The 17,766-nt window shown below is 37.3% G+C and overlaps 2 protein-coding genes across 6 annotated transcripts in view; one reads left to right on the top strand and one right to left on the bottom strand.

Annotated features, from left to right (window-relative positions):
* LRRC49 (leucine rich repeat containing 49) overlaps positions 1-17,766 on the bottom strand; it is a 204,209-nt gene that overhangs the window by 160,460 nt on the left and 25,983 nt on the right. The window contains exons 1-3 of one of the 5 annotated variants that reach the window (XM_023220692.2): positions 4,018-4,517; positions 3,308-3,379; positions 1,035-1,122 (exon numbers count right to left, since the gene is read on the bottom strand). In XM_023220692.2, the coding sequence (XP_023076460.1) occupies positions 1,035-1,122; positions 3,308-3,379; positions 4,018-4,065 (208 nt within the window). In that variant the 5' untranslated portion in view covers positions 4,066-4,517. Of the gene's footprint in view, positions 1-1,032; positions 1,123-1,268; positions 1,331-3,307; positions 3,380-4,017; positions 4,518-17,766 lie in introns of those variants that run through there. The other 4 variants (XM_023220695.1, XM_023220693.1, XM_023220694.1 and 1 more) reach the window with 4 other exon arrangements.
* THAP10 (THAP domain containing 10) lies at positions 4,201-15,766 on the top strand. Its single transcript, XM_023220698.2, has 3 exons — positions 4,201-5,116; positions 14,338-14,485; positions 14,596-15,766. Exons 1-3 carry the CDS (start codon positions 4,688-4,690, stop codon positions 14,790-14,792), a joined length of 774 nt encoding a protein of 257 aa, XP_023076466.1. The 5' UTR covers positions 4,201-4,687; the 3' UTR covers positions 14,793-15,766.

The following is a 17,766-nucleotide window of genomic DNA, read 5'->3' as shown; positions in this document are numbered from 1 at the left end:
ATATGTACTGAACTGAATCAAAGAAAGCAAAAACAGATGCTTCCTGAACTGTGGAATTGCAGTTAGGCTGATGTCATGTCCAGCAATTGGTCAAGACAAGAGTATAGAATGTAGGAAAGAGAAAAGATATGCCATCTCCAAGAAGTCAGCCCAGAAATAAAAAGAGAGAGAAAATTACCCAATATTTAAAATCACCATATGTTCCCACAGTAATAACATGAACAACCTAGAAAGGCCTATATTGATCAGCCCTCTCATATAAACTCCTAAGAGGTAAAGGCAGTTTTGCATATGTGGATTCAGAAGTGTTTAACATGAGCACATTACACAAAGCTAATGGCTGTCAGCAACAAACCAAGATTCAAATGTGAAGGAAATTTTTCCTTGATTTGAAAAATATATTTCAGAAATATAACCAGATCATATGAGGCACTATTTGTCAAAGGATGACCCACAAACCATATACCTCAGAATCACTTGTGACATTATTAAAATGCACATTTCCAAATCCCACTCAAGACCTACAAAATCAGAATGGGGAAGATGGAGGGGGAGCACTAAGAATGTGCATTTGTAACAAGATCCCAAGTGATAGACACTAAAGTTTAAAGCCTTTAATATAAAATCTATTATTATATGTGATAGTAACAGGGAAAGATTGTTTCTTCTCTACTGCTGACTTTCCATTCTTTCCTTATTTCCTTAATATTTGTGTTACCATACGCTTACTCTCTCTAATTAGCGACTTCCAAATACTGTTCTAATACAGTATCTGAAACATTCTTTTTCCATTCTCTAGTGTATAGCCCACCCTTAAAGGAAAATAATAACAGCTTTTTCCTATATTGGAAATAATCTACTATGCTACATATATACAACCAATGATTTTTTTAAAAATACCAAACCAATTTGGTCCCAGTGAACCATTTCATTTTAAATTCAAGTTTATTTGGATCTAGTAATTCAACATTATTAAACAGTTAATATTATTCAAAGATGATGAACCACATCTGATCTCTACTCACTGACAATACCTTGCCTACTTGAGTAGTTTCTTTCAAGGTCATGTTGTAAAAGTCTACCGGGGAATGACGATGTGTCTTTATTTAGCTTGAATTCAACCTGAAAAACATTATTAAAGAAAAAAATATTTGGAGGCGAATTTAACACTAAGCAATGAAGATAATTAAAAAATATACAATAACTGATACACATGGTACAATGTGGATGAACCTTGAAAACATCATGCTAAGTGAAAGAAAACTGACACAAAATACCACATAGGCAAATCCATAGAGATGCAAAGCATATTTGTGGCTTCCAGGCATTTAAGGGAAGCAGGGAATGAAAAGTAACTGCTTAATGGCTATAGGGATTCCACTTAGAATGATGAAAAAATTCTGGAACTAGATAGAGGTGATGACTGCACCTCTATCATTGTATTTTACCACGCACAAAATCAGGGTCAATTTTATGAGGTCAGATAAAAGATACTCCAAGCTGAGACACTTCTGATACCTCCATGCTATCACCACAAATACAATGATTAAAAGAACCATTTGCTACAAAAAAAGCACACAATATAAATAAAATGCTGTTGAAAAACATCACTGTTTTGATCATTATAATCCCTTTAAATGTCCTATTATAACAAAATACAATTGTATATTTAAGTCTTCTAAGAAGGGTTTTCACTTGATCTAAAACTGATCTAAAATAATTATCTGGTAGGAGGAATGAGAAAAACAAAACCAAAACAACTTCTTATGATTAGCCACAAAAAAAACCCAAATATGTACCTTGAATAAATTAAGATGCTTCTAATGTATCCATACTATAAACATTATGTTGGCATTTGCATTATATTCATAGGAATTATAAGACCTGAAGGTATTTTCTCTGAATAGATGTCCACACAAGAGAAAGTGAATGGTTTGGAAAAAATGTTTGGATGAGGCACACAGTCCGTAGAAACATTATAATGGTGGGAAAGGACTTGTCCAGAGAAATCAATTAGGAAAGCTCTGGAGGGAATCCATTATGCTCAATTACAATAAAGAATATTTTTCAATTAATCTAACTGATGTTTATTTGAGATGATCAAATGATCTATTTTCCGAGTGTTCACTATTTTCATATTCATATATAATGTCATCAACAGCTGCCTCCTTGACTAACGATATCCTTCCATTTACCTTCCTCATGCCTTTTTTTACCCTTCTTCATGCTGTTATGTGTGAACTCTGCCCTTCACTTTAGAGTTCTTCCAGTGACGCCTATTTAATAACTTTTTAGGAAATACCTGAATTGTGATGGTTAGAGGTTTCCAACATGGTCAAAGGAGGAAAAATCATGTTGTGTCTTGAGACATAGTGTGTAGAAAGTAGGTGAGTATAAATGTTGAGGTGAGACAGAAGGGAAAGAGAAACATGTTTATCTCAAAATCTCAAAAATTAAATCAAAAGCCAGAAATAGAAATGCTAGAGACATTATGGGCAAATAGTCTGGGGGAAAAAAATCTCATATTCATATTGTAACTTCTAAATAACATTAAGTCTAACATGTGTCCACTGCTAACCTATTTTTTTCTGCCCTGATTTTAAATGGGATGTGTGGATATGCCCTCCCAATTACCATTTTATCTAAGGTGTCATCAGTAGTAAGACATACCATTATTTTGCCCTCTACTAAGAAAGAAAAAAAACCTCCCCAATTAAACTATGACATGCCATCAATTTTAAGAAGGCTCCTGATTTCAGAAATATGTAAGTATCACTGGGTGCGGTGGCTGTCGCCTGTAATCCCAGCACTTTGCAAGGCCAAGGCAGGTGGATCGCTTCAGCTCAAGAGCTCGAGAACAGCCTGGGCAACATGGTGAAACCTGTCTCTACAAAAAATACAAAAATATTAGCCAGGCTTGGTGGCATGTACCTGTGGTCCCAGCTACTCAGGAGGCTGAGGTAGGAGGATCGCTTGAGCCTGGGAGGCAGAGGTTGCAGTGAACCAAAATTGTGCCCCAGTGCCCCAGCCTGGGTGACAGAGCTAGACCCTGTCTCAAGAAAAAAAAAAAAAAAAAGTGTAAATGTCAAAACACACACACACAAAAAAACCTTACCTTTTGTAATCAATAAAATAACACTAAGTTTTTTAAAGAGGGTTATTTTGGCTTTATGTAGGCAGAAAGTAAGAACTAGCTTTAAACTGGAAATCAAAGTAAATCTACTTAAATTTTTCAGTTTAGAATCTACTCTTAAATCATGCAGCTATTTGTGTAGAAAATAAAACAATCTTCTATTTAAAGGCCAACCTTCTTAAATCTTACTTTGCTTTTTTCAGGAAGCGATGATGTTTGAATAACCAGATGAAGCCCACAGTTCACCTGAAATGTAAAAATTAAACCATAAAATTTGCTCTTCATACACAGACACATATTTCCAAAAAAAAAAGGTACACATAAAAATATAACAAAAAATTAAAACAGAATGCGCGATTTCTGTTTCTGGTAAATGATCTTGTTCTGAGGATTTGCTGAAAACAATAAAATCACATCTAAGAATTAAAAGATTTCATTGATTTATTTTCCAAAATGTCGGCAGCAATTTAACCCTCTAGTTAGTACTCAGGCTTTCGACATTTGCCATTCAGGTCTAAATAAATATCTCAATGGGACAGGTGAAGGAGGTGGGAGTCCCTAATGATAAATTCTCTTCACAGTCAAAAGGAAAAGAAAAGAAAAAGGAATTGACTGGCCAAAGGAATTTAAATAAACCCGAACCTTTCACAGCTGACCAGCTCCACCTTCTGGGGAGCCCAGATCCTGGACAAGACTTTGAGTACCCATCATACAATATTAAATTGTGCCTTGGTCCAGCCCACGAACCTCAAACCCCGGTCAGACAATAGCTTGAGCAGACCCAGCGGCCCCGGTCCCAATAATACAGCCCATCTCCTAGGACAAAGACGCCAGTCAGAAAGAGTACCAACGGGAAGAAAGAGAAAGTAGAAGGCCCAGCTTACGTTGTTCGCAGCCCGGCCAGAAACAGAGCGATATTTCCCGGGAATCATGATAGGAGACAGTCCAGGATCTCTGTTAGATCTGCCTTCGAGGTGACGCTACAGCAGAGATTCAGAGAGACCCGAAAGAGGTCATCTCCCAGGCAACCGGCTCAGGGTTACCATGGAAACGGCCATTTCCGGTCTGGACCTCTCCCGAATCCATAGGGCCACACAGTTGTGGTAGTTTCTGGTTGTATTCGTGAGCGCCCAGTGCGTCACCACTTCCTCGTTCTATTTTCCCGGCCTCATAAAAACAGAACGGGAGTATTGGGAGGAGGATAAGCTTGGGAAGAGCCTGGCCACATTGGTGGCTATGACAACCACCACTTCCGGTCCGTTCCTCTTTACGGCCCACCTCAGCGCTGCCCGCGCGAAATTTGTATCCCTCTGCTTGTGTCCACTTGCTCCTGGGGAGCAGTGCAGGGAGGAGGAGGAGGAAGATATCGAAGAGCCCTCCCATTGGGGGCCCCAGATCGCCACTTCCGGTGGCCAGAGGTAGGGAAGGAAACGATCCCGACCCAGAGGGGACAGGTGAGGAGGAAAGGGCGTGCCTCGCCGAGGCAGCTGCGAGGAGCGTGCCCAAGGGCGAAGGTCCAGGGAGCCCGGCTCCCGCGCACCGAAGACGGCCGCCATGCCGGCCCGTTGTGTGGCCGCCCACTGCGGCAACACCACCAAGTCTGGGAAGTCGCTGTTCCGCTTCCCCAAAGACCGGGCCGTTCGGCTGCTCTGGGACCGCTTCGTGCGGGGCTGCCGCGCCGACTGGTACGGAGGCAATGACCGCTCGGTCATCTGCTCTGACCACTTTGCCCCAGCCTGTTTTGACGTCTCTTCGGTTATCCAGAAGAACCTGCGCTTCTCCCAGCGCCTGAGGCTAGTGGCAGGCGCCGTGCCCACCCTGCACCGAGTGCCCGCCCCAGCACCTAAGGGGGAAGAGGAGAGAGACCAAGCAGGCCGCCCGGACACGGGAGGAGAGCTCCAGGCAGCCAGGCATTCTGAGACTGTCCCAGATCTAGTCTCCTGTACACGTCCACGAGCTGGGAAGCAGGCTGCGGCTTCACAGGTAAAGAGAGACCACCGAGGGTTGTGGAAGGACCCCTGGACTCTTGACTGGGCTCCTCCACTTAGTGTCACCTTGGGAAAAGCACCTCATCTCGAAGGTTCCCGTTTTCTAATCTGCAAATTTAGGAGTGTACTTTAGAGGTGATCTCCGAGGTCCCATTTAGCACTAACACTCTGGAATTAAGTAACCCAGTTAATTCCTTCTAACTGCTCCTCCCCAAAACACACACACACACACAGTCTTGTCCTGCAGAGTATTGAGTTGCTTTCACTCCCCGCTCCAGGGTTTTTAAATAGAAAGGGTTTAATTTGAGCAAATCTCTAGGATTGGGGTGCTTGAAACTGTGTTTGCACATTACGTAAGCTTGAGGAAAGTCCCTTATTTGTGTCACAGATGATGGGGCGAAGGAGATGTGGAGCTACAGATGAAGATGGAGCTTGCAAATAATTCACTTCCCACCCCTAAACTTCCTTTTGACTGGTACTTGCTCTAGCTGCCTTTAAATTCAGTATCCCTGGTGGGCTGAATTTCCCCATCTTGCTCTCTTCTGCCTACTTTTCTGTTCCTTTTAAACATTGTTTGCACTTATTTTGCATCTGGTTACTACTACCTTCTTCCCCACTTACCATTTTAAAGAAAACTTTCCAGCCTTCCTTGTGATAAACTTCAGCCTTACCACCATGACATAGATTAAATTATAGCAAGAGGTTAGTAATTTCCTCAGGAGTTTGTAATCCTTACTTAGGTCCGGTTGCCAGACCAACACTCTTTCTGCAGTACTAACCTGCTTCCTACATTGGGGTGGGTGTTTAAGACCCTTTAATGGCATCCTGCAATTATTAAGATAAAGAACAAAATTATTAACCCAATTTACATGGCCCTGCATGCTTTTTCCCCCTGCATACCACACTAGCCCTATCCAAGGCCACTGTCCCTGTTGCTCACCGTGTGCCATCATGCTGACCTTTCAGTTCTTGGACATACTATATTACTTCCTACCAACAAGACTTTGCTCAGTTGTTCCATGTATTATAATATCCTGGAACTATGCCTCTCCCACTCCCATCATTACCGATTAAGTCTTTTTCCCTTAAAAATCAGCTAAACATCTTTCCCCTTGATCACTTAGTTATGTACTCTCATTCTTCATGTACTCCGTGTGATTCAATAGTATAGATACTTCAGTAGCATTTACCATAATTGCCGTAAAATAATTGTGTAGTTTACTTAATATTTGTTTCTCACATTAGAATGTAAGCTCCATGAGAGCTAGGATCATGTCTGATTTCTTTGCCATTGTATTGCAGTGCCTAAAACAATATTTTACAAATTTAAGTAGTTCAATAAAAATGTATGGAATGATTACATGATTATAAAAACAATTTTTTTGCATTATAATTGAATTTTCAATTATCTGCCAGTTTCCCTTCTCACCAAGCTGTATATCTGTCAGGATAGCTGTCCTTTCCTTGAACCATCTGTCTACCATCACCACCTATGCAAACTTTGCCCAAACATGTATATCCATGTACATATATATGTGTGTAGCAAGAGAGATAAATACTAAACATGTGCCACACACATCCCCCTACACCATTTTTCTTCTTCATAATTATACAACCTAACCAAAACCTGGGGGAAGAAAAGTCAAGCTAGTCAAACAACCAAAGTCTTTATAACCCATAAAAACTAACCATTGGGAAACAGATCCAGCATACATAATAAATCTGTTTTCCATTTAGTAAGTGTAACCAGCCAACATTTATAACAATCCATAGTACATTAATATACTTGCTGAATTACGAGAAAAATACGTGTGAGTTCTAAAATAGTCACTTTAAAAGTATATAAGGTTAAAAAAAAAAAGATTTTGAGTTAATAGCAATAAATGTTTAGCCTGGTCTGGATAGAGAACCCTAATCACATTGCTCAAAAATTGGCTTGTCTATCTGACTTCTTCCCCCACCCAATGTTTTTCTTCCTAATCCCAGGACTAGTTGTCTACAAATCATATTTCCAGTCATTCTACAACATTTATTGAAGAGCTATTGTAGTCACTGTTCTGGGTGCTTGGTGCTATATATAGATAAATACAAATGTGAATGTTAAATATCCTTAGGGGGCTTCAGAAAAGATAAGACACCTTCCAAGGAAAGAAAGGGGCTTGATTATTGTTTTCCCTTAACTGTTAATTGTGCATTCTTTTTTTAAAAACACAACTGAATTTTTTAAATTGTTCCCTTGAACTATAGCAAATACACAGAAAAGTGAACAAATCTTAAGTGGACAAGTCATTAAATTATCATAAACTGAACATGTATAACCACAACCCAGGTCAGAGAAACAGAACATTGCTAGCACCCCAGGAGTCACTCTATCACCCCATATCCAGCCCCTCCCCTCTCCTCAAAGGTAACCAAGTTTGCTTTTTTTTTTTTGGATTTCATATAAATCAAATCATACTGTAGCCATTTTCTGTGTCTGGCTTCTTTTGTTCAACATGATATATTTGAGATTCATCCATATTGTTGCATATAACAGTAGTTCATTTTCATTGTTATGTAGTATTCCATTGTATGAATATACTAAAATTTGTCTGTCTATTGTTGAACATTTGGGTTGTTACCCATTGGGGATATCATAAGTAATACTACTATAAACTGTCTTGTACCTGTCTTTTGGTCCACATGTGCACACATTTCTGAGGATATCTACCTAGAATTGCTGGGTCATAGTATTAAACTTCAGTAGATAATACCAAATCGTTTTCTAAAATACTTGTACAAATTTACACTTCTACCAGAAGTATGATAGTTTCCATTGTTCCACATTCTCGCCCATACGTGGGATTTCTAGTCTTTCACATCTGAGTCCATTTGCAGAGTGGGTAGTAGTGTTTTTGTTTTTCATCCCCTGATTACTGATGAAATTACTAAGGAAATACCTTTTCAAATATTAATTGGATATGTGGGTAGCCTTCAGTGACATGCCCTTTTAAATCTAGCCCATTTTTCTGTTGGATCGTCTGGCTTTTCTTGTTGATTTAGAATTTTTAACAGATTCTACCTCGAAGTCCTTTTTCAGTTAAATGTTTTTATCGTCACCCACTGTGGGTTGCCTCTTGGTTCTTAATAATGTCTTTGATGTACTGAAGTTCTTAATTCTGATGTAGTCCAAATTACCAATAATTTTCTTTATGCTTAATACTTAAAACATTCTACTATGCTGTTCATAATAAACTTCGTTGTTTTTACTTTTTATATTTAGATCTAATTCAGAATTGATTTTTGTGTTTGGTATGAGGTAGGATTTAAGTTTCATTTTTCCCAACATTGATACCCATTTGACTCAGCATCTTTTATTGAAACTACTAGCATTTCTTCTTGGCCTTGCAATGTCAACTTTGTCATCAATCAAGTGCCCTTTATATGCATAGGTCTGTTTCCACATACTTTATTCTGTTTCACTTATCTGTTTGCCTGTCTTAGCAAAAATATCACAGTGTCTTATATAGCTTTATTAAGAATTAATATCCAGTTGATTAATACCTCTTGTTCATGTTTGTGGATATTTTGACTATGTTGGGCTCTTTAGATTTCTAGATACATTTCAGAATTGGTTTGTCAATTTTCACAAATTACATACTAGGATTTTGATTATGACTCCATGGAATTCATAAATGAATGTGGGAATAAATGGCATATTGACAATATTGATTCTTCTAATCCATGAACATATATCTCCATTTATTTGGGTTTTTAAATTTCTCTTAAAAGTTACTCATGGTATTTGATGTAGAGGTCTTATATATCTTTCATTAGATTTATTCACAGCTATTTGATTTTGCTACTATAAGTGGTATTTAAAATTTTATAATCTATAAGTGTATATTGATAAATTAATTTTTGTTGAACTTGTATCCAAAAATCTTGTTAAACTCACTTATTAATTTCAATAGTTTATAAATTCTCTTCAATTTTATACATGTACAAAAATATCATCTGAAAAAAGTGTTTGATGTTCGTGTTTTTATTTCATATTCTTCCTGTTGCACTGGCTTGAACCTCCAGTACAGTGTGGGGAACAGAAGAGGTGAGGGGAATCCTTTTCTCATTCCTAATTTCAGAGGGAAAACCTTTAATATTTCCCCATTTGATATGATTTTTACTATACTTTTTTATAACTCTCTTTGTAATAAAAAGAAATGTTCCCCTTTATTCCTAATTAAAATTATAAATAATGGTGAATTTTATCAAATGGTTGTTTGGAATCTATTAAGGATAACATTTTTATTATGTTAATATAGTAAATTATAGTAAATTATATTCCTTGATTTTAAAATATAGAATCAAACTTGCATGGCTAAAATAAACTCAATTTGGTCAAAGTGCTTTATTCCTTTCCCATATTGCTTAATAAAATATTAGCTAAAATAAAATATTTAGGATTTTTGTATCTGTGTGCATGAGTGAAACTGGTCTACAGTTTTTTCTTTCTTGGAATGCCTTTCTCAGGTTTGGTATGAAGATTATGCCAACAGATTTGGAATTGTTCTCTCTTTTTTCATTCTCTGAAGTGTTTATATAAAATGCCATTATATATGCATTAATAAATTTGGTAGAACTCATTGATAAGACAGGAGTTTTCCTTTTGGAAAGGTTTTTTTATGATGGATTCAATTCCTTTGTTATAATGTTATTCAGAGTTCTATTGTTTATCCATATTGATAAATAGTATTTTGTTTATCCATTTTGATAAATAGTGTTTTTTAATTTGTCTGTTCCATCTAAATTTTTAAATGTATTGACACAAAACCTTCATGATAATCTTGTATTTGAAAAAATTCTGTTTGAGCCGAGGTAATTTTTGCTTTTTCATTTTTTCTTGATCAGCTTCACCTGATGGCTTATTGATTTTTTTTTTTTTTTCTTTTTTAGACAGAGGCTCACTTTGTCACACAGATTAGAGTGCAGTGGCTCAATCTCGGCTCACTACAACCTCTGCCACCTGGGTTCAAGTATTTCTCCTGTCTCAGCCTCCCGAGTAGCTGGGATTACAGGTGCCTGCCACCATTTCCGGCTAATTTTTGTATTTTTAGTAGAGATGGGGTTTCACCATTTTGGCCAGGCTGGTCTCAAACTACTGACCTCCAGTGATCCACCTGCCTCCGCCTCCCAAAGTGCTGGGATTACAGGCGTGAGCCACCGCACCCCACCAGTTTATCGATTTTTATTAGTTTTTTGAAAGAACAAACTTTGCCTTGTTGATCTTCTTTCTAGAATTTTTTTTCATTTATTTCGCTTATTCATTATTCCCTTCCTCTACATTTTAAAATTTTGTCCACTGCTCTGTTTTTAACTTCTTAAGAAGTTAAATTATATCATTGATTTTCAAAATTTTTATGGTGAATGGTAAATGGCGCAGCTAAGTTTCACAAGCTGATTTCCCAAATGTAGAATTCAGTAGAATGGTGTTGATAGAGGAAAACCTGGGTCCTGAGAGGGGGATACGTTCGAGATATTTTGTGGAATACTTTTTGCATGATATTAATAAATCTAACCTAAATTAAGCCCAATTAATTTTTCCATCCTAATATGTGCATTAAAGATTGTAAGTCCTCACCTAACATGACTTTATTGAATCTTACAAGTTTTAGGTATGGAGTATTTTTATTATTATTTAGTATAAATTATCTAATTTCCATCGTGATTTTATATTTTATTTGTGGGTTAATTAGAAGTATATTTTTTAATTGCCATATCTCCGGGCATTTTTAGTTAAATTTTTGCAATAGATTTCTGGTCAATTACACTACTGCCAGAGAAAATACAATATATGGACTTAATCTTTTGAAATTTGTTGAAACTTGTAACATGCCCAAAATAGTATTTTAAATGTTCCATATGTACTTGAGATGAATGTGCGTATTGCACTTGGATAGTGTTCTGCTGATGTCTATTAATCATATTTAAATTTCCTATATCCTTTTGGAATTTTTATCTTATTCAATCAATTACTAAGAAAGTGATGTTGCCATCTTCCACTGCGATTTTGAATTTACATATTAATCTTCAAATTCTATCCATTTTGTGGTATATATCTTGAAGTTATTAGGTTATTAGCAATGTTATTAGGTATGTATATATTTTGAAGCTATGTTGCTAGGTATATAGTGCTAATATAGCAACACCAGGTTTCTTTAACTTAGTATTTGCGTAGTACATCTGTTTCCATCCTTCTACTTTCAATCTTTCTGTGTTGTCCTTAAAAGTTTAGGCATGGCCGGGTGCGGTGGCTCATGCCTGTAATCCCAGCACTTTGGGAGGCCAAGGCGGGCGGATCACGAGGTCAGGTGATCGAGATCATCCTGGCTAACACGGTGAAACCCCGTCTCTACTAAAAATGCAAAAAATTAGCCGGGCGTGGTGGCGGGCGCCTGTAGTCCCAGCTACTCGGGAGGCTGAGGCAGGAGAATGGTGTGAACCCGGGAGGCGGAGCTTGCAGTGGGCCGAGATTAGGCCACTGCACTCCAGCCTGGGCGACTGAGCGAGACTCCGTCTCAAAGGAAAAAAAAAAAAAAGTTTAGGCATTATTCTGTCTTATGGTTACTCCATTGAAGAGAATGTATCTTTTTTCCTCAGACTGCTGTTAAGTTTTTCTCTTCATTTTCCAGTTTTACTGTAGTGTGTATAGGTTTGGTTTCTGTTGTTTTTATTTTGATAAATAGAAAAGGTTTATAGTACTTTTGCAAAACCATGACTTAATGCCTTCTATCCATTTTGATAAATTCTCAGCTGTTATTTGTTCAAATACTGCGTCTGCCCCATTTTATGTTATACTCGGAAATCTTACCCCTATGTCTATCATGACATTTTTTGTATGTTCTGTCTTCCTTTTGTCTCTTTCTGCCTCATTCTAGATATTTTCTTTTGACTCATGTTCTAGTGGATTAATACATGCCTGGAAATTCTGCCACTAAGCTTTTAATCTGAAGAAGCAATCAGATATCTACACAAGAGATTTATGTTCAAATATTTCTAGTAATACGGATTGTTTTAATAAATTGTAGTATATCTGTGTAATACATTCCTATGTGGCAATAAAAATTATGTTGTAGAATATTTAATAACAGAAAGATGATATATAAAATAAGTGGCAAAACTAGGTTATAAAGCATTATATTATCTCAATTTTTAAAAATACACAGAAAAAGACAAAAAACATCAAAATATAAAGTGTTAGCTATGGATTGTGAGATTATGACTAATTTTTAGTTTATTTTTGCTTCTCTGTATGATGCAAATTTTTGCAGTAAAAAAATGTATTATTGTTATAAAGGGAACAAAAGTTATTTTTCAAACCCTGATTAAATTTCTAAAACTCTATTTTATCCAGTGTACACCTTTTTGTAAAGAAATATGTGCTTATTCTGGACTTTGACAATGCTTGACTTAGACGTAGATATAACTAGTGAAAGTTGGTCATGATTTTTTAAACATGGAGATAAACCCTTTAAATAAGAATCGTGTTACAAAGGGACTCTTCACAAGAATTTCTTTATAAAGTATCTTTCTTTTTTTTTTTTTTTTTTCTGTGTGTGGGTATGTGTGTGTTTGAAACAGAGTCTCACTCTGTTGCCCAGGCTGGAGTGCAGGGGTGTGATCACTGCAACAACCTCTGCCTCCCGGTTTCAAGCAATTATTGTGCCTCAGCCTCCCAAGTAGCTGATGTGCCACCACATCAGCTAATTTTTGTATTTTAGTAGAGATGGGGTTTCACTATGTTGGCCAGGCTGATCTTGAAATCCTGACCTCAAATAATCCACCTGCCTCTGTCTCTCGAAGTGCTGGGAGGCATGAGCAACCGTGCCTGGCCACAGTTTCTTTAACTTGGGTATTAACAGCCTGTGGCCTATAGTACAGCCACCAAAGACACCTACTAAAATATTTTTTCAGTGGTTTGAAGGCAGCTGCCACTACTGCTAAACACTTTAATTTTGTTTTCATTTCTCTATCACTTATTTTCTCTCCTCCCAGGCCCTCTTAACTTTTCCAGACATCTTTTCTTACCCTCTTCCACATAATCTCTAGGTACCCTTTCTTATATTACCTTTTACATATTGAAACCCTCCCTCTTTCTACCTCTTACCCATATTACTTCCCCCACAAATCAAATTTCACCGCCTGGCACAATGGCACACGCCTGTAATCCCAGCACTTTGGGAGGCTGAGGCAGGTGGATCACTTGAGGTCAGGAGTTTGAGACCAGCCTGGTCACCATGGTGAAACATTGTCTACTAAAAATACAAAAAATTAGCCAGGCATGGTGGCAGGCACCTGTAATCCCAGCTACTTGGGAGGCTGAGGCATGAGAATTGCTTGAACCCAGGAGGTAGATGTTGCAGTGAGCCAAGATCATGCCTCTGCACTCCGGCCTAGGTGACAGAGGGAGACCTCTGTCTAAAAAAAAAAAAAAAAAAAAAAATCCATTTCACAATGTAATTTTTCTCAGGAAAGTATTAAAAGTCATTTATCTTATTAAAGGAGTCCTCTATAAAGTATAAAGAACAAATGATTAGGTTTTCTAGAATAATATGACTGCTAAGGTATCAAATAAGTTAATACTAATAATATTATCTCGGCTGGGCGCAGTGCCTCACGCCCGTAATCCTAACACTTTGGGAGGCCGAGGCGGGCGGATCACCTGAGGTCCGGAGTTTGAGACCAGCCTGGCTAGCATGGTGAAACCCTGATTCTACTAAAAATACAAAAAATTAGCCAGGCATGGTGGCGCCTGCCTGTAATCCCAGCTACTTGGGAAGCTGAGGCAGGAGAATCAATTGAACCCGGGAGGCGGAGATTGCAGTGAGCTGAGATCGCACCATTGTACTCCAGCTTGGACAACAAGAGCAAAACTCTGTCTCAAAGAAAAAAAGGTATTATCTCTTCTAGCTGTTGATTTAAGAAAAAAATAATTAGTTGTAAGCAAATAGCTTATACATTCTGGCTGACCAGAGTTCATGATTTATAAGTGGAGAAAAGACAGTATGGCAGAATTTATGAAAGCTTGGACTATAGATTCACCTTGCCTAGGTTCAAGTATCAGCCTTACTAATATGTGACTGAAAATTTTCAGCTATACTCTTACTACTTGTAACTTTTGAAAGATAAAACCCTATAAGGTAGACTTTAATATGTTTCTCCCCTGATTTGTATTTTTAGATTACGTGTGAAAATGAAGTTGTGCAAACCCAACCCCATGCTGATAATCCATCTAATACTGTCACTTCAGTACCTACTCACTGTGAAGAAGGCCCACTGCATAAAAGTACACAAATGTCTTTGAAAAGGCCCCGTCACCGTAGTGTGGGTATGTTTTGACTCTTCAATGGATTAAGCAATTGAATCGATCTTTTGTATATTAAAGATATATGAAAAGCAAAGTCTGACTCATAGGTACTTATGCTTATTCTCTTTCAGGTATTCAAGCCAAAGTGAAAGTGTTTGGAAAAAGACTGTGTAATGCAACTACTCAGACAGATGAATTGTGGTCTAGAACTTCCTCTCTCTTTGACATTTACTCCAGTGATTCAGAAACAGATACAGACTGGGATATCAAGAGTAAACAGAGTGATTTGTCTTATATAGCTGTACAGGTGAAAGAAGAAACATGTTAAAAACTCAACATCAAATGCTCTGATGTGCTATAGATTTTCAAATCTTTACTCACATAATTATCTCTTTGCTATTATAAATCTTTCACCTCAGGATAATTTGACAGTTGAGTATCAGCAAAATTTGTTTAGCTCTAAGGCAAAATTTGCTTGCTTGCCAACACAATGAAGATAATCCCTACCCACAAACATGCCTATTCTCTGCTTTCACCTTTTTTTTTCTTTCTTTTAATCCTTTTGGTAGAAATCAGATTACAAAGCAAAACCACAATATCAACAACATTTCCTAATCAAAATTAAGCATTGAATATTTATTTAAGCTTAGTTCAGAAGCAGTGCTCCTATGGGACTTGACATTTGCTAGTTAGAATGTCACTGCTCTTCTAAATAATTTGAAGGTATAGAGCAATAACACAGTAACAGTGAGCACAGCCAAGCCTGACACTACTAAATGATTTGGTAGTGAAGCCAGGACATCTACCTTTGACTATTTTTTATGTTATTTACTTATTAGTTTGTCCATTTGTAACATATATGGATCTGTCCTGTAAGCATTTCTGATGAATCTATGGTTCCTACAGAAATTTTTCAAAGGGAATCAATTTAGAGATAGAGTTTTCATATACTTACATTAACTTATTAATGAAATCTGTTTGCATCAGTGCTTACTGCAACACATTAATTAGCTTGATTAATTTAGATTAGAATCATTAACATCATGAAAAAAAAAAGTACTACATTTCTAACGTATTCCCATTGCAGGTGTTAGGTTTTTTTTCGTCGATACTTCTCTTTTGAATTCTACATTTGAGAAATAAACATGGAAATATTAGCTGCCCCGTCTGCCATTCACCAGGAAAAATTTCTATGGCAATTTTGTACCATGAAGTAAACTGTTACAATAGTTTCTGAGAACCATACTATAACTTTGATCTTCCATTGAGAATAACAAAAATAAATACCCATTTTACACCTCATATGTCTTCTTAGTTCTGGATGATTAGAAGAACTTGCATGTATTTTTATCCTCGAAGGTTTAAATAATACATCAAAGTTATTTTCTTCCAAATCTAATTTTATGTCTGCTTTAATTTGAATAGTGTAATTTTAATTTTAAGGAAAATAAGGTAAAATATTAATAGAAGTCATGAGCCTGAACAATGATTGTGTAAAAACATAGCATTATTATTACTTTCATTATTGTTATTGCTATTTTGACTTGAATTTGAGATGACTGTTTTTTGTTTGTTGCTTGTTTGTTTTAGAGACAGGGTCTTGTTCTGTCGCCCAGGCTGGAATGTAGTGGTGCAATCATAGCTCATTGTAACCTCAAACTCCTGGGCTCAGACGATCCTCCCACCTCAGTCTCCCAAGCACCTTGGACTATAGGTGTGTGTCACCATACCCAGCTAATTTGTGTTTTAAATTTTTTGTAAAGATGAGGTCTCATTACATTGCCCAGACTGGTCTCAAACTCCTGGCCTCAAGCAATCCTGCCACTCGGTCTCCCAGAGTGCTGGGATTACAGGCATGAGTCACTGGACCTGGCCTGTTTTAAGAGAGCATTATGTTTTAAAATGAATCACATAAATCTTCTGAAGCTAAATGCCATCAATAAGTACCCTTTGAGCTTTGAAATAACCTATCTCCTTAATTCAAACCATAATGAAGTTACATGCCCATTTGTCCCCAAATTTCACTGCCATGAATCTACTTCATTTCTACATGTTAAACAGTTTTGACAGCCATGTCAACACTGTTTTTTCACTCTTCACTTAGTTTCCTTCTTCTACCAATTGAGTATTTATACTTGATTTGTTGATTTACATGATTTCATAATTTATTGCATAATGTTTCACTGCCCTACACAGTAAAAGGAAATACTGGCTTTATTTTAAATGACATATAAGGAACTCATAGTTTATATTATACTGCTTGATTTTTGCACAAATATATATATATATATATTATTATACTTTAAGTTCTAGGGTACATGTGCATAACGTGCAGGTTTGTTACATATGTATACTTGTGCCATGTTGGTGTGCTGCACCCATCAACTCGTCAGCACCCATCAATTCGTCATTTATATCAGGTATAACTCCCAATGCAAACCCTCCCCCCTCCCCCCTCCCCATGATAGGCCCCGATGTGTGATGTTCCCCTTCCCGAGTCCAAGTGACCTCATTGTTCAGTTCCCACCTATGAGTGAGAACATGCGATGTTTGGTTTTGTGTTCTTGTGATAGTTTGCTAAGAATGATGGTTTCCAGCTGCATCCATGTCCCTGCAAAGGACGCAAACTCATCCTTTTTTATGGCTGCATAATATTCCATGGTGTATATGTGCCACATTTTCTTAATGCAGTCTGTCACAGATGGACATTTGGGTTGATTCCAAGTCTTTGCTATTGTGAATAGTGCCGCAATAAACATACGTGTGCATGTGTCTTTACAGCAGCATGATTTATAATCCTTTGGGTATATACCCAGTAGTGGGATGGCTGGATCATATGGTACATCTAGTTCTAGATCCTTGAGGAATTGCCATACTGTTTTCCATAATGGTTGAACTAGTTTACAATCCCACCAACAGTGTAAAAGTGTTCCTATTTCTCCACATCCTCTCCAGCACCTGTTGTTTCCTGACTTTTGAATGACTGCCATTCTAACTGGTGTGAGATGGTATCTCATTGTGGTTTTGATTTGCATTTCTCTGATGGCCAGTGATGATGAGCATTTTTTCATGTGTCTGTTGGCTGTATGAATGTCTTCTTTTGAGAAATGTCTGTTCATATCCTTTGCCCACTGTTTGATGGGGCTGTTTGTTTTTTTCTTGTAAATTTGTTTGAGTTCTTTGTAGGTTCTGGATATTAGCCTTTTGTCAGATGAGTAGATTGCAAAAATTTTCTCCCATTCTGTAGGTTGCCTGTTCACTCTGATGGTAGTTTCTTTTGCTGTGCAGAAGCTCTTTAGTTT

This window comes from Piliocolobus tephrosceles, chromosome 6, assembly GCF_002776525.5.
Source record: "Piliocolobus tephrosceles isolate RC106 chromosome 6, ASM277652v3, whole genome shotgun sequence".
Lineage (NCBI taxonomy): Eukaryota > Metazoa > Chordata > Mammalia > Primates > Cercopithecidae > Piliocolobus > Piliocolobus tephrosceles.
This window is presented reverse-complemented; position numbering and strand designations above follow the sequence as displayed.